Below are 23,126 nucleotides of genomic sequence, written 5' to 3'. Positions count from 1 at the left end.
CTAACTGATTGATGTTTCTCTCACATTGATGTTTCTCTCTCACATTGACATTTCTTTCTTTCTCTTTCTGCTTTCCCCTTCCCTTCCTCTTGTCCTATATTCAATAAATATATTCTCGGGTGAGGATTTTTTTTTTTTAAAGAAAATTTCTGCCAAAAATCCAAGCTAGACTAACTGTAGTTTATCATTTAAGTAAAAATGATATTGCATGGAAAAAGTGGCAGATTCAGTTTGCAACTCAGCCACACAAGTACTTCTAGTCAGAGTAGTCATACTCATACGAAGTGTTTTATACAGAACTCTGTCTTGTTCTACAAAATAGTAAAAAGATGTGTATTTAAGCATGAAAATTTAATAAAATTTATGATTTTTACTGCTTTCTAAAAGACATTCATAAATAAAAATAGCTTTTTTTCAAAGACAGTGACTGTTAGAGGGTTTTGTGCATGTTGTGTGTGTGTGTTTGTTTGCCCTTGCCTTAATTTGTGCTAAGGTACAAGCAGTTTTACCACTTGTGCTTTTGTGCCTCGAATGCACATGTCAACACAGTGAAAAGGGGAAATACCATCTTAATATTACTTTGAAAATAGTTTTGACCATGTCAGCTTCCTGAAAGGATCTCTCCCCACTCAACAGACCACATTTTGGGAACCATTGCTGTAGAGGATATTTTTGGTGCTTAATTATAAAGTTTGGATTGTTTTCATTTTAATGAAATGTACTTGTTTTCCTCATGGTGTAGGCGTAGTCTAGTCTCATACACTAGTGTTGTACGTGTATTTAAGCAAGGACTCTTACAATTTAAATTCTTAATACATTGGTCTTTTTTGATGGCAATGCCATCAAAATAGCACCAGACTAATTTACAGAGAATATTTATGTTACAAAAGCTGCAAAGTAGGAATTTTATTCCACTGGTATATTATTGGGATTGTTGATTCAAATCTATTGTAATCTTTTGTGTTTTTAGGCTTGCATTGATGACAATGTTGATATGGTGAAGTTTCTGGTAGAAAATGGAGCAAATATTAATCAACCTGATAATGAAGGCTGGATACCACTACATGCGGCTGCTTCCTGTGGATATCTCGATATTGCAGAGTAAGCCAGTTCTCTGTTTACTTTTATCCAAATACAGCTATAGAGATCTGAGATTTTACAGAAATTATCGCTAAAGGTAAATGAGTGAGCCCGGGCCGGTGTGGCTCAGTTGGTTGGGGCTTCCTCCCATTAAACCAAAAGGTCACAGGGTTCAATTCCATGTCAGGGCACATGCCTAGATTGCGGGTTTGGTACCCAGTTGGGTGCCTACGAGAAGGCAGCCAGTCAATGCTATTTGTTAAGGTGGTGATAGCCCCAGACTTTTCCAAATGCATTTTTATCAGCATTATCTCTTTCAGCAATTGATTTCAGTAATGGCTGTGAGAAGTTGATGAAACCATAGTTTTCTTGGGCCTAGAAAAACCCTGGTGGCTTAACAGATAGAGTGAAATTATCTTCCAAATCAGAGCATTTTAGGAGAAAAGGCCCTGTTAACTATAATGTAGAGACAGCAGTATAAACCAGGAATAATCTAGGAAAATTGAATCACTTTTACTAAGTAAAGTATTTGGAGTTAAATTTGTTGCAAATCTTGGTTCTGCATTGAGCAGATTTGTGCTCTTGACCAAGCCACTTAGCCTCTATGATTAATATTATTTATGAAATAATATGATTATTTGGAAATGATCTGGCATCTTCCTAGTTCTTTACTTCTTATATCGCTTTCCACATTTTTCATTATGTCAGTTAAGTTCCCTAACATTCTCTGCTGGTTCACATCATAGTGTCTGCGCGTAGTGGTTCATTTGCCTCATTTCTTTACTTGATCAGTTCCTACCAAACTCATTAGTTGTAGTTGTGTAAGGGTCATTTCTTCCAGAAATCTTTCTGATGTTCCTGACTGATTCATCATCATCTTTTAACTTATCAGTTGTTTACATGCTTCCTTACCAACTGTGTTATGCACAGAATAGTGCTAATTCATCCCTATGAAATGAGAGCTGAAACAATGAAACAGATAGTTTACTCTGAGAATTTGAGGCTGACTAGGATACAGTGAGTTCTAAATTTTTGACCTTTATTGGAGATAGTAGAACAAAGAATATGAGGTTACAATTTAGTTTCTAAGCGTTGAACAATTTCATATCTGGTCTGTAGCCTAGCAGAAGTCAAGTGGATAGAGATGAATGATAGTTCATATTCTGGCTCAATTATCTCACCTTTCCACCAAGATAATTACCTTCAACCTCTCCCTGCTTTGAATAAGGCAGAAGTGTTAGAGAAAACTAAAAATAGAAATTGTTTAATAATACCTCTTCTCCAGAGTGGATGAGAAGTATAAATGAGATGACTTTGGGAATATAATGTTAATGTTCAGCATATGCATTATTTTACTTAATATTGGTGTGTCAGTTATGCATTAACATTATTCTCTTCCTTTGGTGTGCTGAATTGACTGTTACGGACTGAATTGTGTCCCTACAAAATTTATATATTGAAACTTTAATCCCCAGAACCTTGGAAGGTGACTGTAGAAATAGAGCTTTTAAAGACACAAGTAAGTTAAAATGAGACCTCTAGGGTCGGCCGTAATCCAGTCTTACTAGTATCCTTATAAGAAGAAATTTAGACACAAAGACACCAGGATGTGCACAAGAGAAAACACCACTGGAGGACTGCAAGAAGGGGAGAAGCCTCAGAAGAAACCAAACTTGCTAACACTTTATGGGACTTCTAGCTTCTAGAACTATGAGAAAATAATTGTTTAAGCCCTTAATCTATGCTATTTTATTTTGCTAGCACTAGCACACTAATATAGGCAGTATAAAATTCTCACTGTCACATCAAGGTGTTCTTCCCTAAAAATTACAGTATTAATGTCATTGGGTTATGGATTAGAAGTAACACTGAATAGTATGACTTTTGAACATAACTAGAAAAGGCAAATGATTGTGGAGCCCAAGAAACCATGTATTCAATTTTTCCAATTTAAAACAGTCAGTTACAGCTCTCTAACCATAAATGATAACTGGATTATTTATGTAATTATTATATGAAGGGCATTGAAAACCAAGTCCTCTCACTGAAGAACAATGGCAGCATTTTAATTTTGTTGTTTTTTATTTATTAGCTGGAACATTTTTGTAAAAGAAATTTTCTCATATCTGCTATTTGTGTACCCCCAGTACAAGTTTTATAAGAAAGACAGGATATATTATTTATTCTTTCCCTCTGTATACTGATTTTTAAAATAATGAGTTGGTTCGCTAGTTATCTTCAAAAAGAACTGATTGGTCTTTTGAGGTCTAAGTAACTTTATGAATTCCTGCATTTAAACACACTTGATGTGTTTCAGTCTGCTGCAGTTATATTATCCTTGCTGATTAGTACATTATACCATCTTTGGTCATTAAGACGCTATTCATATGGTTTCTGTGTCCTTGTGACTTGACCAAATAAAGTGAACTTAAACAGCTTCCTTGTACTTTAGCATTATAAGATGTTCCAGACATCTTTTACATTTCCGGCCCTGGTCTACATTTGCCCTTTTTCCAGGGGGCCCCTTCCTTGTAAATGGGTGCTGGACGTACCCCTTGTTACTGCTGATTGTTTCCAATTCAAATTCAGCATCAAGATGTTTTCCTTTAATCTCTCTATCTTGTATCAGTATTTTACTTCTTTGCCAGGAATGATAAGATTAAAATAACATAATTACTATTTGTTTCATTATATTACACATACATTACACTGCTTATAACAACAGTAGCACCACCACCAAAAATAACATTATGATTACTAAAAGCAGTTTGAAGTTTGGTTGGTTGGGTTTGGGATGGGGGAATAATGGGGTACATTTATTTTGTCCTTAAGGTATTCCACTTGAAGTATATCATCAAATTATATGTTGAAGTCACTTGAAATACAGTTCTTTGTGGGGGGGGGGGGTTTGCCACCAACTAGATATACCATTAATTCGTTGTTTAATTTTATTTATTGCTTTTTTAAAATTTAATTTGTTTTATAATTTATATAAAATATCAGGTACTAATGGCAATCCCTGTTCTACCACCCTAGTTCCTCCCATATCCTATAGTTTAAAATTTTATCCCAGTGTGTTAATGTATTATTTAAGATAAGTATTACTCCTCCTTTGTAGATAAATGGTGGAACATCATACACATATTTCTCCACTTTGCTTTTCTAACTTAACAGTCTGTTATAGAAAATACTATGTAGTGGAATATAGAGCTACTTCTCATTGTTCTTTTAGGTTTAGTACTCCATCGTGTAGTTTATTCAGCCTGTTCCGCTCGTTTGACCAATGAATTTTATTTATTGGAGTGACTACAGTTTTAGCCTTGGAGGTTTTTGTACTCTTGTAAATCATAGGAATATTTAGGTTTATGTGAAAAATATTTTGTATTTGAATAATAAAACTTAAATGACTTGTTTTATTAATATTTTGGTTATTGTGATTGTTGTTCTGATAAAATCTTTTCGTATTTTAATTTCATCGTCACATTTCTTTTTTAAGCTTCCACTACAGATGTTTAAGGAATGCTTTAATCTTGAGTTGCTTTAGTGCTTGCCATAAAATTTTCCAGTAGTGGAGAAAATTAGCCCTGTATTAGGTTAACATTATATAGCTTCATAGTATATAGAATGGGATATTGATTAACTGGTATATTTAATATAATTTTCTTGTTGTTTGAAGTAGTTTTAAAGACATTACCGTTGAGGATTTCATATCATTATAAAGTGCTGGTAGGATTACATTTAGTGACATTTTCATGGTTTTATTTACAGCTTAAGAAAAGTTTTATTAGCTTTGTCACTTGATCATTAAAGAACCAGCTATTTAAGGATATAAAAACTTTTAAATATTTGTAGTGGCTTATTTATAGCTTGGCTTTTCTTCATTTTAATCTTTATTCCATAAACACTCAACAGTATCCTCAAGATTTTTCTTGGCTTGTCCTTCAAAATATATGTCCAGTATGTAACTTTTTCATCACCTCTTTCATTTCTCCCTGATCCTGGACACTTGTTTTTCACTGGAATTACTGCAGTTAAAATAATTCTAACCATAACCATCCTCTTCTCCCCATGTATTTTCTTTTTTTTTAATAATTTATTTATTTGTTCATTTATTTATTTTTAGAGAGAGGGGAAAGGAGAAAGAGAGGGAGAGAAACATCACTGTGTAGTTGCCTCACACTTGCGCCCCCAACTGGGGACCCAACGTGCAACCTAGTCATGTGCCCTGACTGGGAATCGAACCAGCGACACTTGGCTCGCAGGCCACCGCTCAATCCACTGAGCCACACCAGCCAGGGTTCCCATGTATTTTCATATAACAGCCAGAATGATCCTTTTAAAATATTTTAAGTGGGATAACTTATTTTTTTTTTTACTCAAAACTCTCCCTAGAGATTTATAATGCATTCAGGGTGAAAGCCAGAGTTCTGGTAGTCTACAAGGCTGTTGTTTGGGCCCTTGTCACCTTTCTGACTTCATTTCCTTCACTCTTATCCAAGCTCTCTTGTCTAATCACTCTGGTCTGGTCCCCTTGCTTAGCCTTTCAACAAACTAGACATCTTACTTCATAGTCTGAATTTGCTGATTCCTATATCTGGAATTAAATACTATATTGTTATTTTTGGTTAAAAGATAAAAAATTCTTAACAGTTTAAGAACTGTGCCTTGACCGATGTGGCTTAGTGCATTGAGCATCGGCCTGCGAACCAAAGGACTGCCGGTTTGATTCCTAGTCAGGACACATGCCTGGGTTGCAGGCCAGGTCCCCAGCTGGGGGTGTGTGAGAGGCAACCACACATTGATTTTTCTCTCCCTCTCATTCTCCTCTCTTCCACTCTCTCTAAAAAAATAAACAAATAAAAAAATGTTTTTTAACTCTTAAAAAAAAGAAAGGACCTTCACACCTATGAGAAGCATTACTGTATAATACCGAGCTCAAACTCAGGTATCAGACAACTCTGTTTAAATTTTAACTCTGCCAAATATTGCTTCCTTTTCTATAAAATAGAAGTGTTAATATTTGTCCCTGCTTTTTAAGATTATTTTGAAGATTAAATGAGATAATATGTATAAGACACTTGGCAGAATGTGTAGCACATATTTAGTATTCAGTAAATGTTAGCTAAATTACTTATTCATAATGCAATTTTTTGTTACTATGTTTAGTTCAAAATGATAAGTTCTTGTTTCTCTGGGATTATTATAATTTTGTCTTAGGACAAGCTTAATTAGATGAGACGAGCAGAGGAGAAATGTAGTTATTTGTCATAATTATACTTTGATATGTAGGTATTTGAGCCCCAAGAACAGATTCATGAATTTTACTATCATTTACATATTTCTTGTCAAGAAGGATACTTTGTTAGTGTAAAACAGACCATGTATTTTGATTGAAAGTCTCAGAAAGTAAAACTAAATCTAAGCTCCTATAAAAATAATAAAATTTTATTTGAGAAATACTTCTATCTTGCTATAATGACAGGTATATTTGTCTAAAACTATGAAGATAATATTCTCATGTATGTCCTTATACCATTTTTTAAACAACTTACTGGGAATAATCACTGTTATTTCCATTTCATAGTCAGAACTAGATCCTCATTATCAGGACTCAAATTCTTATGTTCTCTCCATTTTAGCACAACTATCTCGTGTAGTAGTGTCAGGCATTGTGAGATATAAAAGTGACTGCAACATAATCTCTAATCTTCAAGTTTACAGATACATGTGAAGTCCATTAACTAATACTAGATAGAATAAAAGGACCAAGAAATGAGTAAACAAGGAACACTGAGGAACAATTAATTCTATTTAGACCAGTCAGAGAAAGATTCTAAAGAAAACGATATTATTAAACAATTAAGAGTTTTTGCCTCTGGATATTGAGAGCTGCTTGAGTAAAGTCATGTTATAGATGAATGAGAAATAATATATGTAAAGCTCCTAGCTGGCTCCTACCATATTGACTAACATTTGCCATTTCTTTGTTAAAACATATTGACTGATGCCCATAAAGTTGTTAAACTGGTCACTGCATTTCTAGTCAAGATGGAGGTGTAGGTAGACACGCTTCTCCTCAGCGTGCAACTATAAAAAGAATTATAACCATGTCTCAAAACTAATAAGCCCAGAACCATCGTAAAATTGAGCCATATGGAAGTCTGACAACCAAGGATTTTAAAGAAGGTACATTCATCCACACAGGTAGGATGGTAGGAGGAGCGGAGTCGTGGGGATGGTCAGAGAGACAGTGGTGGTGGAACGGATGGTTTCACATATAATGTATAACCTTGGGAGCAAGCGATCTCAGCCTCAGGCCAGGCCACACAGCCCAGGGTTCCAGCATCAGGAAGATAAACTCCCATTACGTCTGGTTGTAAAAACCAGTGGTGGGGGGGTGGGGCAGCAGAAGAAACTGCCAGATTTTCACCGCTTTTAAAGTCCTTCACAGACTTAAAGCATCCACAAACCCATTTACACTTGGTCACCACCAGAGCAGCAGCTGGAAGAGCACCATCGCATATAGGAAGTGGGTGAAGTGACTGGAACTGGGGCGAGTGCTGGGCAAACTTCCAGAAGCCTAGCAGTGTCATTGTTCCCTCTCTGAGTCCTCCCCTACTGACACAGAGCCACAAAGCAATGAAGTGGGTTACTCCACCCTGGCAATTACTAAGGCTCTGCTCCACACAATTTACAGTTGCCTTTGATACATAGGCCATGCTACTAAGACCAGGGAGTCAAAGCAGCTCTACCTAATACACAGAAACACATACAGGGAGGCTGCCAAATTGAGGAGGCAAAGAGATAAGGGCCAAATGAAAGAACAGAACAAAACCCCAGAAAAAGAACTATATGAAAAAAAGCCAACCTATCAGATGCAGAGTTGAAAACACTGGTGGTCAGGATGCTCAGAGAACTCATTGAGTACAGCAAAAACATAAAGGAAGAAATGAAGTTTACACTAAGTGAAATAAAAATCTACAGGGAACCAACAGTGAAGGAAAGGAAGCTGGGATTCAAGTCAACAACCTGGAAGATAAGGAAGAAAAACGTTCAACCAGAACAGAAAGAAACAAGAATTCAAGAAAATGAGGATAGGAAATTCTGGGACATATCCAAACATGTCAGCATCCGGAATCATAAGGATACCAGAAGGAGAAAAGGAAGAGCAAGGAATTGAAAATTTATTTGAAAAAATAATGAAAGGAGACTTCCCTAATTAGGCAAAGGACATTGCAAGTCCAGGAAGCACTGAGAGTCTCAAACAAGATGGACCCAAAGACGACCACACCAAGACACATCATAATTAAAATGCCAATGGCTAAAGAGAAAGTATCTTACAAGCAGCGAAAGAAAAGCAGAGTTACCTGCAAAGGCGTTCCCATAAGACTATCAGCTGATTTCTCAAAAGAAATTTTGCAGGCAAGAAGGGACTGGCTAGAAGTATTCAAAAGTGATGAAAAGCAAGGACCTACAATCTAGATCACTCTCCAACAAAGCTATCATTTAGAATGGAAGGGCAGATAAAGTGCTTCCCAGCCAAGGTAAAGCTGAAGGAGTTCATCGTCACCAATCCCTTATTATATGAAATGTTAAAGGGACTTATTTAAGAAAAACAAGATCAGAACTATGAACAGTAAAATGACAAACTCAGAACTATCAACAACTGAATTAAATAAGTAAACAGCTGAGGCAGGAACAGAATCATAGATATGGAGATCGTATGGAGAATTTTCAGTTGGGAGGGAGGAGGGGGACAGTGGGGGCAAGAGATGCACTGATTAAGAAGCATAATTGGTGGGTGCAGAATAGATGAGGATGTTAAGAATATTGGAGGAGGTGGAGAAACCAAAGAACTTATATGCATGACCCATGGACATGAGCTAAGAAGAAGGGGTTGCTGGAGGGGGTGGTACCAGGCTGAGGAAAAAATGGGGACAACTGTAATAGCATAATCAATAAATACACTTTAAAAAAGAGAGTAGCAGCTAAGACTGGGAAGTCTTTGCTTATTCCACTTACTGTAAATTCATTTTTTGCAAAAAATATTAATGTGTTTGGTTATAGAGTGCTGCCTCAGACTTAGTGGGATTGTTAAATAATCTATAATGTTATCTTTCTAAAAGATTTTATAGTTTTGGATGAGTGATGGCCTATATTATAATTCTTATTTTATAGATGAAAAAACTGAGTCATAGACAGAAATCACACAGTAAATGGCAGAGCTAGGATTTGAACCTAACACAGTCTAACTTTTCTTGTCTGCACTTACAGCCACTGCAGTATTCTGCCCTTTTTTTTTAGTCTTTATAGTTGGGAATATGATGCCATTAAGCTCATTAAGGGATCTAAGGAACAAGATAGGGGAAGTAGAGGAGAGAGTGTAGTGGAATGTGGATTTAGATAGGCTTAATTTGAGATTCCAGTAGTAAAGGTGCAATAGGAAGCCAGGAATATTTTGGATGTTTTTAATAATGCATATACTGGGTTTCATCAAATCTAAGATGCCATCATTGTAACACAGTGCCAATATTTTATTACCAATTTAAAGGTTAAGAAAGTCAAACTATGGTTGTATTCTTTTAACTTTTTAATCAACTAGGGTTTGCTTTTGTTTGTTTGTTTTTGTCACATATTATTCACTAGGCAATTTAATGTTACTGATGTCACATTGCTTAAGAATGTTCTGCTGTTACCCTTGGGATTTTCTTCTAAGCCACTGATATATATTCTAAGTTTTTGGGGGGAGGGTGTTGTTGTTTTAATCCTCATCTGAGGATATTTTTATTGATATTAGAGGGAGAGAGAGAGAAACATCGATTGGTTCTTGGCCAAGGATTGAACCTGCAACCTAGGTATGTGCCCTGACCAGGGATGTAACCCACAGCCTTGTTGGTGTACAGGATGATACTCCTACCAGCTGGCCAGAGCCATTCTACAAGTTTTGATATTGCTGCTTTCTTGATTTTACTAGAAAGTATCAACAAAAAGTTTCAGACAACATCCAGGAAAACATTTTAAGCAACAGTTAAGTTCAACAGATAAGGCACTAACAATGCACATGAGTCGATTGAAAAGACAGTAATATGAGTAGCCGTGACCAAGGTTACATGAAGACAGATATTGACAACTACATCTTGTCTGCTATCTAGCTAGTATCCATTTAAAAACATTATTGATTGTGAGATCATTGATTGTAGATTTCAGTGCTATTAAAATATAAGGGAAATCTACATCATAGAATTATTACACGATAAGTAGGATTCTTGCCTCTGGGAATTGGGAGCTGCAGTACTAAAGTAATAAATTGATTTTAATAATCAAATGTGTTTTCAGGAGTTAGTGCACAATCAAAGAAGTATAGAGCCATTGTTCTGGGGAATAATTGCGAGGAATTGGAAATGCTGAAGACAGAAACTTCAGGATTTTTTATATTTAAAGGTGGCTTTGCAAAGAGAAGAATTTAAAACTTTCCCACATTTTGAATTTGTTTACAAATGACAACTCAGGTGCCTAGCCAACTGGAAATCGAGCTCAGTTTCACAAATAGACTGATTTCTCTTGCAAGTATTAACCTGGCCTTTTCTGTTGTCATTATTAATTATATCTGTAGCATAATTGTGGAATCATGATGTCAGAAATTTAAATTTGGTGGGTGCGAGGACTTCTATCAATTGTACTAATAATACTTCCACCTGTGGGATTTGGCAAATTAAAATTGTTTTAAAAGGTTAAAAATTGGTAATGTTATAAACTCTACAATTTATTTTTTTATTCAATTTATTGGGGTTACATTGGTTAATAAAATAATGTAAGTTTAAGGTGTACAGTTCTGTAATATGTCATCTGTATATTGTACTCTGTGTTCACCTCTCCATGTTATGTCTCTTTCTGTCACTATTTTTATCTCCTCTTTAACCTCACCTGCCTCTTCCCACCCCCATTTCCCTCTGGTAATGACCATGCTCTTGTCTGTCTATGAGGAATCTTTTTTGTTGCTGCTGTTGTCCTTTTCTTTCTTCTTCCTCCTCCTCCTCCTGGAGAATATTATGCTAAGTAAAATAAGTCAGTCAGAGAAAGACAAATACTATATGATTTCACTTATATGTGAAATCTAATGAACAAAATCAACTAACAAAATAGAAACAGACTCTTAGCTGTCAGAGGAGAGGGGGTAGGGAGGCTGGGTAAAAAAGTGAAGATAGTGAGCAATTTCTTGACAATTAAAAATGGTAGAGAGAATTTCTGCCTCTAGGCAGAATAGATATGATTTCCCCTATTCTTTCTGCAACGTACAACTAAAAACCCTGTACACTGTATATAATAGAACATAAGAAAACTCTAAAAGGTAGAGGCAAGAAAGCAGAGCAGCTAGGGAATCTCAAGATCCAAAGAATGACACAGGGGTGAGTTTTCTGCACCACCACCCCATCCCATACCTGGAGCTAAAGAAGCTGATAACCCAAAGCACCAATGGATGCAGACCAAAAAGAAGCCCCAACAAAAACCTAATCTGTTTAGCAAAATACTAGGAGAGGAGCACCCTTGCAGGGCAGAAAACTTAGTAATAATAACCACTCTACTTCAGCTGTACACCATGGGAAAAAATCTTAGTCCCATGCACACCAGCAAAGGCCAAGTAGATTTAATAGGGTACCCCAACATCCACACTATAGTGATGTCAGATTAGGCTAGATACAGAGCTGGACAAGACTTTTATTCCATCGGATGGTTAACTAGCCCTCCCTCTGCTTACAGTGAAGACCATGTGGAAAGCCTGGACTTCCACCACCACCTGGCGATAAGGAGGAGCCCTTTCTTACTCTTTCCTGCTGGACTGATGTCTAAAGAGACCTAGTGGACAGTGATTACTTTTCACCACCAGCAAGCAATAGGAAGTCCTGCCTCCCTCCCCTCATGGTGTCAGTGGAGGCTACATGGGGAATAGCAGTGGGACTCTGATAACACTTCTCAGCCAGGGAGGTATCAGTGTAGGTTTGGTGGGGAGCCAGAATTACCAAGGAGCTGCCCTATCTCTAGTATCACTGTAGGCTGAGTGGAGAACCTGGACTTATATCCCCACCTTTGTCTGCTAGATCAGGGACAAAGCCAATTGACATAGAAGATTTAAGCAAGGTCTAGGGTCGTAACACACCCAAAGTGTTCAGATTTCAATCGAAAATCAAGTGTCACACCAAGGAAATTTTCAAATTAAATAGAAGATAATCAATAGAGACTAACATTGCTATGACAGCAATATTAGTCATAAAATTGTGTGATAAAGATTATAGAGTAGATATCAGAATGCTTCGACAAGCAATTACAGGCATGCTTAAAGTACATGAAAAAATAAGCTTCAGCAAGAAAATAGAAATGGAAGATAGTAGGAACAACCAAATAGAAATTTTAGAACTTAAAAAATCAATAACCAAAGTAAATAAAAGTTTAGTGGATAGCCTTGACAAGAGAGTGGAGGGAATAGAAGAAAGAATTAGTGACCTGAAAAATAGAACAATGGAAATTACCAAATTAGAGCAACAGAGAAAATAGATGGTAATTAAGAGCTAATATTTGTGCTATTAGAGTTGGAGAAGAAAAGTAGAAAGAAGGCATGCCTAGAAAAGTATTTAAAGAAATGATAAAGGATGGCCAAAAACTTACCCAAACTGGGAAAAAGATAAAAACCTACAGATGCAAAAAGCATAGCAAATTCTAAACAGAATAAATCACAGCAGTCCACATCAAGACATGCTATATGCAAACCTCTGAAAAACTAAAGACAAACTTAAAACCTTGAATGCAGTGAGAAAGAAACTACACTGTGGCAGGGGGGTGGGGGGAGCGGGAGGTGGGGGGGGGTGAATGACAAATTTCTCATCAGAAACGATGGAGGCCAGAAGGAAGTGGCACAACATTTGTCAAGTGCTGAAAGAACTTAGATATCTCTAAGACAACTTTTGAAGTCAGCTTTTATTTGGATTCTTACTGTTAAGCTATTTTCAACTATTTTTCATTGTATAGAACTTTAAAAATAAAATAACCAAATGCATTCCCACTGAAGATGCATAAGATTATTCATAAATTATTTTATAATTTTTCTCAGAGAATTCCAAAAGAAAATAGTAATGTTCTACTTACCCACTTTGAAAAGTTCAGGTAGCTTTGTTTTCATAATTTCTGTCTCATTGGATGATTTTGAGTAATTCATTTGGATTATCAAAAAATAACAATGGTATTCTGCTGACTTTCTGACATTTTGAAAATGTTTTTATCATGATTAAAAACACATAATGTTAACTTTCCATCTTAACCATTTTTAAGTATATTTTATTGATTATGTTGTTACAATAGTTTCAATTTTTTCCCCTTTGCTCCCCTCCGCCCATTACCCCACCTCTCCCCTCCAACAGTTCCACCCCCCCTTAGTTCATGTCCATGTATATACATTGTTTGGCTTCACCCTTTCCTATATTATTCTTAACTTCCTCCTGTCTAATTTGCATTTACCAATTATGCTTCTTAATCCCTGCACCATTTCCCCCTTTCTCCCCTTTCCCCCTCCCAGCTGATAACCCTCCGAATGATCCCATACTTATGATTCTGTTCCTATTCAGGTTTGTTTACTTGGATTTTGTTCTTATTTTTTAGATTCAGTTGTTGATAGTTGTGAGTTTGTTGTCATTTTAATGTTCATAATGTTGATCTTCTTTTTCTTAAGTAAGCCCCTTTGACATTTCATATAATAATGGCTTAGTGATGATGAGCTCCTTTAGCTTTACCTTGTCTGGGAAGCACTTCATCTGCCCTTCCATTCTAAATGAGTTTTGCTGGATAGAGTAATCTTGGTTGTAGGTCCCTGCTTTTCATCACCTTGAATACTTCTTGCCAGTCCCTTCTTGCCTGCAAAATTTCTTTTCAGAACTCAGCTGATAGTCTTATAGGTAACTCTGCTTTTCTTTTGCTGCTCTTAAGATTCTCTCTTTATTTTGAACTATTGGCATTTTAACTATGATGTGTCTTGGTGTGGTCCTTTTTGGGTCTAGCTTGTTTGGGACTCTGTGCTTCCTGGACTTGTGTGTCTATTTCCTTTGCCAAATATGGGGAGTTTTCCTTCATTATTTTTCTCACATAAGTTTTCAATTTCTTGCTTTTCCTCTTCTTCTGGCACGCTTAAGGTTTGGATGTTGTCATGTTTAAAGTTGTCCCAGAGGTTCCTAAGCCTCTCCTCATTTTTTTCAGTTCTTGTTTCCTCATTCTGCACTGGTTGACTGTTGTTTTCCTCCTTATGTTCCAAATCATTGATTTGTACCCTGGTTTCCTTCCCTTCACCATTGGTTTTGTGTGAATTTTCTTTCGTTTCATTTAGCATAGCCTTCATTTCTTCCCTTATGAGTTTGCCGTACTCAAGCATATCTGTCAAGCCTGTGAGCATCTTTATCACCAGTGTTTTGAACTCTGCATCTGTTTGGTTAGCTATCTCTTTTGTTAGGTAGTCTATCTCTTCATCGCTTAGTTCTCCCACTGGAACCTTGATCCGTTCCCCCTTTTGAGCCATACTTCTCTGTCTCCTCATCTTGACAGGCTCCTGTGTTTGTTTGCCTCTATGTCTTAGGTAGAGCTATCACTCCTATTACGTTGTAAGGGGCGGAGCCTTAGGTTTTCTCATCAGTACAGGGTGACCTGTTACATTACATTGTGGCACTTGTGTTGGGGAGGGGTCTGAGAGGTAATAGTGCCGCTTGCTCAGCACTCGCCCCTTTTCCAGGCACTTCTTCCACTTCCTTTTGGGACTGGCATCCTTCTAGTTGTTGACCTGGCTGTCATTCCCAGAGTGGGTGGGTCTGCAGACATTCTAGGACCATGGGGGCCCCTTAAAACAGGACTCTGCTGAGAGACTGGTTCTTTCTTCCTTCGCCCCATCCCCCACTGGTTTGCACAGTTAGAAGGAATGAGGCTTTATTTTCCTTGGTTCTGGGACACTGTGAGCTGCGTGGTGTGGTCTGGTGCTGGGAGTGCTCCCCCGGTGTCCCTTCTGACTTTTTATATCGTGTGATCTTAACCATTTTAAGGGTACAATTCATTATTCATTGTACCACAGATCTCTAGAATTTTTCGTCTTGTAATACTGAGACTGTACCCACTAAATACTAATCTGCCCTCTCTTCTCCCCACAGTCCTTAGTAACCACTTCTATTTTCTATTTAATATTTTGACAACTTCAGATACTTCATATAAGTGGAATCATAAAAGCATATGACCTTTTGTGACTGGCAGTTTTTTGCTTAGCATAACGGTTTTAAGGTTTATCTATGTAATAGAATTTCCTTTTTTAAGGCCGTACTCACTGACTTAGAGTTTTAAAAATTCATATACTGAATACATGAAACATTCGTATATTGTTTAAAATGACTTCTAATACTAGTTTTCCTATAGTACATAAGAAACTCAATATTCATTACATTTGGACTCTAAATATATATTCAATTCTTGCTGATGAAGTTACTTTCCCCTTTTTGATCACTGTGTTCTCAGCTTCTGATTTAAAGACAAATTTTTAATTAAAAGGTCAACATTTTAAAATGAACTGTTTCTCCTTCTAAAACAATTTCATCTGTAGTTTAATTTTTCACAAAACTCAGAATCCAACATAATTGAGACTGTTAAAATTTTTCTTGGAAATTCAGTTAACACTGAGTAATTCTTTTATTTATTTATTTTTATTTTTTAAAATTACAGTTGACATTCAGTATTAGTTTCAGATGTACAGCATAGTGGTTATAAAACTTATATAACTTTTACATAACTTAAAAAGTGATCCCCCTTATAAGTCTAATACCCACCTGGCACCATACACAGTTAATACAATACTATTGACTGTATTTCTTATGCTATACGTTGCATCCCCGTGGCTCTTCTGTAACTACCAATTTGTACTTCTTAATCCTTTCACCTTTTCACCCATACCTTGTATCCCCCTCTGATCACTGAGTAATCCTAGATAGAATCCTACCTGCTTATTTAATATACCATATCCAAGTTGCATCTAATGACTTGGTTAACAACTTTATATCTTTTGTTAGATTTTTAAACGATTTTGTAAAAATCCATTTGGGTCATGTCTTTATTTTGAAATCTATTGATTTTTTGACTCAGATCTGCTAGATTATTATAAATCTCTATAAACCTGATAGTTTACCATTTTTCACTTACACAAGTCATAAAGAATGTCATCATTTGCTAAGTGGCATATCCTATTTTGGCTTCCTTTGTATTACTTGAATAAATCATTAAGCATTTACTGTGAAGCGTTAAAAAACTTGCCCAACTGAGAAACAGCCCAATGTCCTGACATTCAGTCTGGGACTCCTATGAGAAATCTTTGTTGTTTTTTTCCCCCCAAGAAATCTTAAAATAGATATAGTATATTTTTTCTAATTAGCAGTCACATGAGCTGCTTATAATACTCCAGCTTGTTTGTTCCGAAGGAAATCTAACCTTCCACCTGTATTTTCAGTATCTCCAGGGTTCCTCAAAGTGAATTTCTGTTAACTCTAGATAACATATATTTTGTTTCACATTATCTTAAACATTGCTTTCTAAATGTCATGATTTTGCATGATATGATAACAGAATTTTAATTTTATTTTTAGACATTACATGAGATAACTCATTTAAACTTCACACAGCCTGGTAAGTCACTTATAAATGAGGCTTCAGGTATTTTAATTAATGAATGGCACACAGTTGTCCAGGCAGAGATGGGGAGTCTAACCCAAAGTCCGCAGAACTTACATGTTTATGCTGTTTTTCATCCAACCAATATAGTTTTTTGTGATTATTCATGGTAGATAAGAATTAATACAATGAGATTTTATGTATTTTAATATATCTATTTTTATATATTTAAATTTGTAAACAATAATTCTGGAGTATAGGAGAGATGTGTGTATTGCGTGTGTGTGTGTGTGAGTTTGTGTGTGTGTGTGTGTGTGTGTGTGTATATATATATATATATATATACACACACACACACCTAAACTTTTGGCTCAGAGATTGCTCCAGGCCCTGCTTCCTGCCAGTAGTTTTGGAACTTTACTCTTTATTTTCTTTTAACATCCTTCCTGTTTTTAGAAATTTTGGATTGTCTGTATTTGGCTTCAACCTGGTATTTCCTTGAGACTGCTTCCCGTACAGCTCCCTCTGCTGCAAACACTGCAGCTACTCTGAGATATTCCTTTTATTCTCAGTCTTTGTATCCTGTGAATGATTTCTAATGCTGTGTCTAAGTAAAATGGAAGTGGTTTTATGTGTAAATATCCCTAGTTACTTATCGAGGTTTTGCCTAGCAGAATAGTTTCATATTCTCTTAGTATAGTTTTTTATGTACCTTTTTTTTTGCTTCAAATTCATTTATTTATTTGTAGTATATAAATGTTCTTGTTTTATGTTAACATTTTTCAAAACTGAAACAGAAAATGTTACTTCAATTCTATTATGACTTCTGTTTGTAAAAGTTCCATGAAAATTATAAAAAGTGAAACATTTCTTTGTACAGGGAGAAATGTTTACAACATATTATTAAGTTTAAAAATACCAGGGTACAAAATGATATGGTTGCTATTTTTGTGGTCTGATGTGCATATACAAAATAAACTTGCTGCAGAAAGCTTAGATAACAAAAAATTTCTTCTCACCAAAAAAAAAAAAAAAAAAAAAAAAAACCACAACTAATACAAATCCCTCCTGATCCTATCTCTTACAGATGATCTCAGTTAACATTATAGTGTATATTCTTTTATTTTTCTTTGTCTTGTGTGTGAATGTGTCTATAAAAGTTACATCTCTACATAGACAGCCATAGCTACATGGGTAAAGGCCTTCTTAAAGCAAAAAATTGACTAACTTCATAAAACCGTTAACATTTAGTAAAATACAAAATTCTATAAGGAAAAAATTTTAATGCAGTGACAGTATAAAAAAATATTAACCAGATGCAGGAAATAAGTTTTTCTGTATATCATTAATTAGTACCATCATCCATCTATCACATCATGTAAGTCAAGAACTTTAATTTAGCTTAGACATGTCTTTTTACTCTCACTTATCATATCCAACTGATCTCCCAATATCTTCTGTGTGTCTCACATGCATCCATTTCCTTCAGTAAATTCAAGCATCCAACATAATTGTTTTATTCTACTGCTTTAGCTACTTAGCTAGTCTGTCACCTCTCATTCTTTCTGCATTCTAATTAACATTTTCTATACCTCACCAAGCAAGCTTTTTCAAACACATACCTAATTGTGTAAGCATCTTACAAAAGTAAACATTCACTGACTTTGGGGTATGTGTGTGGATTAGAGACAGAAATATATTGGACTGGCCAAAAAGTCCATTTAGTTTTTTCCATAAAATGAAAGACACATTTTTCATTTTCATCAATAACTTTATTGATTTGGCTAGTTTAAGTATGTCAGCTCTCCCACATAGAAGAACATTGATTGTTTTCCATCAATGTCTCGATTTGATCGCTGTCAACTTCAACAGGTTTACCTGACCATGGAGCATCATCCAGCAAGAAATCTCCAGTGAGAAACTTCACAAACCACTTTTGACATTTGATCAGTCACAGCACCTTCTCCATACACTGCACAAATCTTTTTGTGCATTTCAGTTGGTGTTTTTACTTTTCTTGAAATAATAAAGCATAATATGCCGAAAATGTTGTGTATTTTCTTTCATCTTCAGTATTAAAATGGCTACACAAAAATTCACCAATTTTGATTTTTTTTTTTTTAATGCATGCTGATATGACAACTGTCACAACAGGATAACAAAATTGTTTTGAATGAAATTAAACATAGCTAAGCACTACTGGAGCCATCTTACAGAAAAATACAGACTTTTTGGCCATCCCAATGTAAAGGTGATCAGTTATTTCAGTTACTCTCAGGGAAATAAAACCTGACCCCTGTCTAGCCGTACACACTTCCTGTCGCAGGGTTTTGGTGCCTTTGTTCTCTCTTCCTGGAACACATTCTTAGTACCTACATATTCTTCAGAGGAACCTTTCCTGATCGCACCAAATCAAATTATTCTGTTATTCACTGCTAGATACAACAAAATTTTCTACATAAGACTTATCATGACTTTACATTTATTCAGGTGAATTATCTAACTTTTTTACGAGACCGTAAGTTCTTTGAGAGGAGGGTCTGTATTTGTTTTTGCTTACCATTGTATTCCTGCCATGTAACGTAGTGCTAGATATATACTAGCTCTCTTTCAGTCCACTTTGGCTGCGATAAGAAAATACCATAGACTGGGTGACTTAAACGATGGACATTTGTTTCTCACCATTCTGGAGACTTGGGAGTCCAAGGTGCTGGCCATTTCTGTGTCTGGTGAGGGCCTCTTTCCTGTCTTGCAGATGGCTGTCATCTCCTGTGTCCTCTGGAGGAGAGGAAATGAGCCCTAGTCTCCTTCCATAGGATCACTAGTCCCATCATAGATGCTCCACCTACATGATCTCTTCTAAACCTAATTACCTCCCAAAAGCCCTGTCTCCTAATGCCATCACATTGAAGGTTAGGATTTCAACATGAATTTGAGGGACACAAACATTGAATCAAAATACAAGCAAAAGATGTAAATAAGTTCCAAAGGGCAACATACAAATGCCAATAAACATACTGAAATATTTTCAACTTCATATGTAATAGGAAATAAGTTAAAACAGTGATAAGATGTTTCATCTCCATCATGTTGAGGAAAGTTTTTTTCCAAATTTTAAGTATATTTTATTGATTATGTTGTTACAGTAGTCCCAATTCCTTTTCCTTTTGCTCCCCTCTGACCATTATCCAACACCCCCTCCAACAGTCCCACCCACCTTAGTTCATGTCCATGGGTTGTACATATAAGTTCTTTGGCTTCACCCTTTCCTATATTATTCTTTAACTTCCTCCTATCTATTTTGTACCAAAGAATTATGCTTCTTAATCCCTGCACCATATCCTCATTTCTCCCCTCCCCCCTCCCAGCTGATAACCGTCCAAATGATCCCCATAGCTATGATTCTGTTCCTATTCTGGTTTGCTTAGTTGGATTTTGTTTTTATTTTTTAGATTCAGTTGTTGATAGTTGAGAGTTTGTTGTCATTTTAATGTTCCTAGTTTTGATCTTCTTAAATAAGTCCCTTTAACATTTCATATAATAAGGGCTTGGTGATGATGAACACCTGTAGCTTGACCTTGTCTGGCACTTTATCTGCCCTTCCATTCTAAATGATAGCTTTGATGGATAGAGTAATCTTGGTTGTAGGTCCTTGCTTTTCATCACATTGAATACTGCTTGCCAGTCCCTTCTTGCCTGCAAAGTTTCTTTTGAGAAATCAGCTGATAGTCTATTATAGATACCCCTTTGTAGGTAATTCTCCACTTTTCTCTTGATGCTTTTAAGATTCTCTCTTTATCTGAACCTTTGGCATTTTAATTATGATGTGTTTTGGTGTGGTCCTCTTTGGGTCTTAACTTGTTTGGGACTCTCGGTGCTTCATGGAGTTATATGTCTATTTCCTTCGCCAAATATGGGGAGTTTTCCTTCATAATTTTTTCACGTAAGCTTACAATTTCTTGCTCTTCCTCTTCTCCTTCTGGCACCCTTAGGATTTGGATGTTGGCACATTTAAAGTTGTCCCAGAGGCTCCTAAGCCTCTCCTCATTTTTTTCAGTTCTTGTTTCCTCATTTGGTACAGGTTGACTCTTTTTTTTCCTTCTTTATGTTCCAAATCATTGATTTGAACCCTGGTTTCCTTCCCTTCACCATTGGTTTTGTGTGGATTTTCCTTCGTTCCATTTAGCATAGCGTTCACTTCTTCCCTTATGTGTTTGTCATACTTAAGCATATCTGTCAAGCCTGTGAGCATCTTTATCACCAGTGTTTTGAACTCTGTTAGGTTGGCTATCTCCTCATCACTTAGTTCTCCCACTGGAACCTTGATCCGTTCCCCCTTTTGGGCCATACTTCTGTCTCCTCATCTTGACAGGCTCCTGTGTTTGTTTGCCTCTATGTCTTAGGTAGAGCTGTCACACCTGTTATGTTGTAAGGGGCGGAGCCTTAGGTATTCGTCAGTACCAGCGACTGTTTCACCACGTTGTGGTGCTGTATGAGAGGAAGGGGACTGAGAGAGAACAGTGCTTCTTGCTCAGCACTCACCCTTTTTCCAGGCACTTCTCCCACTTCCATATGGGACAGGCACCTCTCTAGAGGTTGCCCTGGCCTTTGTTCCCAGAGTGAGTGGGTCTGTGGACATTCTAGGACCATGGGGGCCCTTTAAATAAGCAGACTCTGCTGAGAGACTGGCAGTTTTTTCCTCCACTCCAACCCCCGCTGGTTTGCAGAGTAAGAAACAATGAGGCTTTACTTTCCCCGGCCCTGGAACCATGAGCTACACTGTCTGGTCTGGTGCTGGGAATGCTCCCCAAGTGTCCCTCCCTACTTTTTAAAATGTGTGACTGCGCTTTCCTCCAGCCTGCTGTTGCTGCCACCACCATACAGCATTCTCTCCACCCCTCCTACCTGTCTGCATGAATATTTCTTCTTTATTTCTTTGTTTGTTGGACTTCCAGGCAGCTCGATTTTCTGGAATTTCTGGTTGTCTCTAATTTTGAGGTAGTTGTATTCCTTCTTAGTTGTGGAGGGAGACGCATCGTGTCTGTCTAGGACTCTGTCTTGGCCGGAAGTCCGAGGAAAGTTTTAAAGATTGATAATGTCAAGTGTTTGTTTCAGAACATGTCCATTAGGAGTGTATCATTAAGTAATCGTTATCATCCAGCCATACTGTGGAATATTTTCAGCTATTAGAAGGAAAGTGTTGCATTCCAGTACATTTAGAATAAGCCCACTAATTTTTGTTTTACAGAAAAGGAACTCAGAAGTGACTATGAATATATATTTATATACACACATATAAATTAATAGCAAAGGTACTGAAAAGGTATTTGCCTCACTGTTGCTAGTGTTTATCTCTGCGAAGAGATCATGACAGTAGAATAGGTTTAAAAGAGGTCTTTTTCTTTTTAGCTCTGTGGACTTTATTTTTCACTATTTTGATAAAGAGAATAATATGTAGTCTGGAAAAATACAAATAAGAATTAAGTTATTTAGGAACATAGAGAAAAATGGCCCATTCTTCACATATAGGACAGGGAACTCAGAAATGCCGAGCGAGCGTGGTTTAATCTGGAACTACAGCAGTTTCATATTTTTGAAGCTTAAAGTGTGACACAAGAAAGAAGAGGAAGAAGGCTGAAAAAGAATACAAAATCAGATTATTGAGGGCCATGTATGTTTTCTCCTACTTTGGTACAACCAAAAATTTCTAGTTGGGAGTTGACAACAGTCATGTTAAATAGACGTTTCTAGGAGTTGACACATCAGACTGATTGATAGCCTTTTGTATCTGGATCCCTTTGGCAGATTTGATAAAGCCTGTGGATATTGTCCCAGGATTGAGTTTTTGGATGCATAAAATACAAGCTACAAGAAAAACTAATTATATTGGGTATCATTTAACAACACTGTTTTTGGTATAGTTATATATGTGCTTCTTTAGCAACACATAAATAAAAAGGCTTAATGGTTGGTCTGGTAACTACTTTTAATTTCAAAATAGTGGTGAGCAATAAATATTATTTTAAGATATCTGCATCATTGGAATGATCTTCTGAATTCTGTCCGTGGACTCCCAAGGAAGAACGCTTGCTAATGGTACAAGACTGGGAGCATGGAGATCAGTTAGGGAACTCATCAATATGAAGATAATGAAAAGTGTTAGTGGAGACAGCCTCACATGATCCTATGAAAGACTTTCTAATTATTATTGAAAATCAGCATTTTTTATTAGTAAGGCAATATGTATACATTATAGAAAAATTAGGAAACATGTTTTTTAAAAAAGAAAACATGCTTATGATAGTTTTTTAAAACTTAAGTAATATCTGTCCTACCCTAAGTTTTTATTGCTGCTCTCACATAGTTTCCTC

At 36.4% G+C, this 23,126-nt stretch overlaps 1 protein-coding gene across 8 annotated transcripts in view; it reads left to right on the top strand.

The window, feature by feature from the left end:
• Positions 1-23,126, top strand: part of PPP1R12A (protein phosphatase 1 regulatory subunit 12A) — a 133,695-nt gene that overhangs the window by 43,221 nt on the left and 67,348 nt on the right. For all 8 annotated transcript variants that reach the window (XM_090273662.1, XM_090273659.1, XM_090273663.1 and 5 more), the window contains exon 2: positions 971-1,101. In XM_090273662.1, coding sequence (XP_090129788.1) covers positions 971-1,101 — 131 coding nt within the window. The remainder of the gene's footprint in view (positions 1-970; positions 1,102-23,126) is intronic.

This window comes from Furipterus horrens, unplaced genomic scaffold, assembly GCF_987537825.1.
Source record: "Furipterus horrens unplaced genomic scaffold, mFurHor1.1.pri manual_scaffold_4, whole genome shotgun sequence".
In the NCBI taxonomy this organism is placed as follows: Eukaryota; Metazoa; Chordata; class Mammalia; order Chiroptera; family Furipteridae; genus Furipterus; species Furipterus horrens.
The sequence above is the reverse complement of the archived record's forward strand: the minus strand, read 5'-3'. Positions and strand labels throughout refer to the sequence as shown.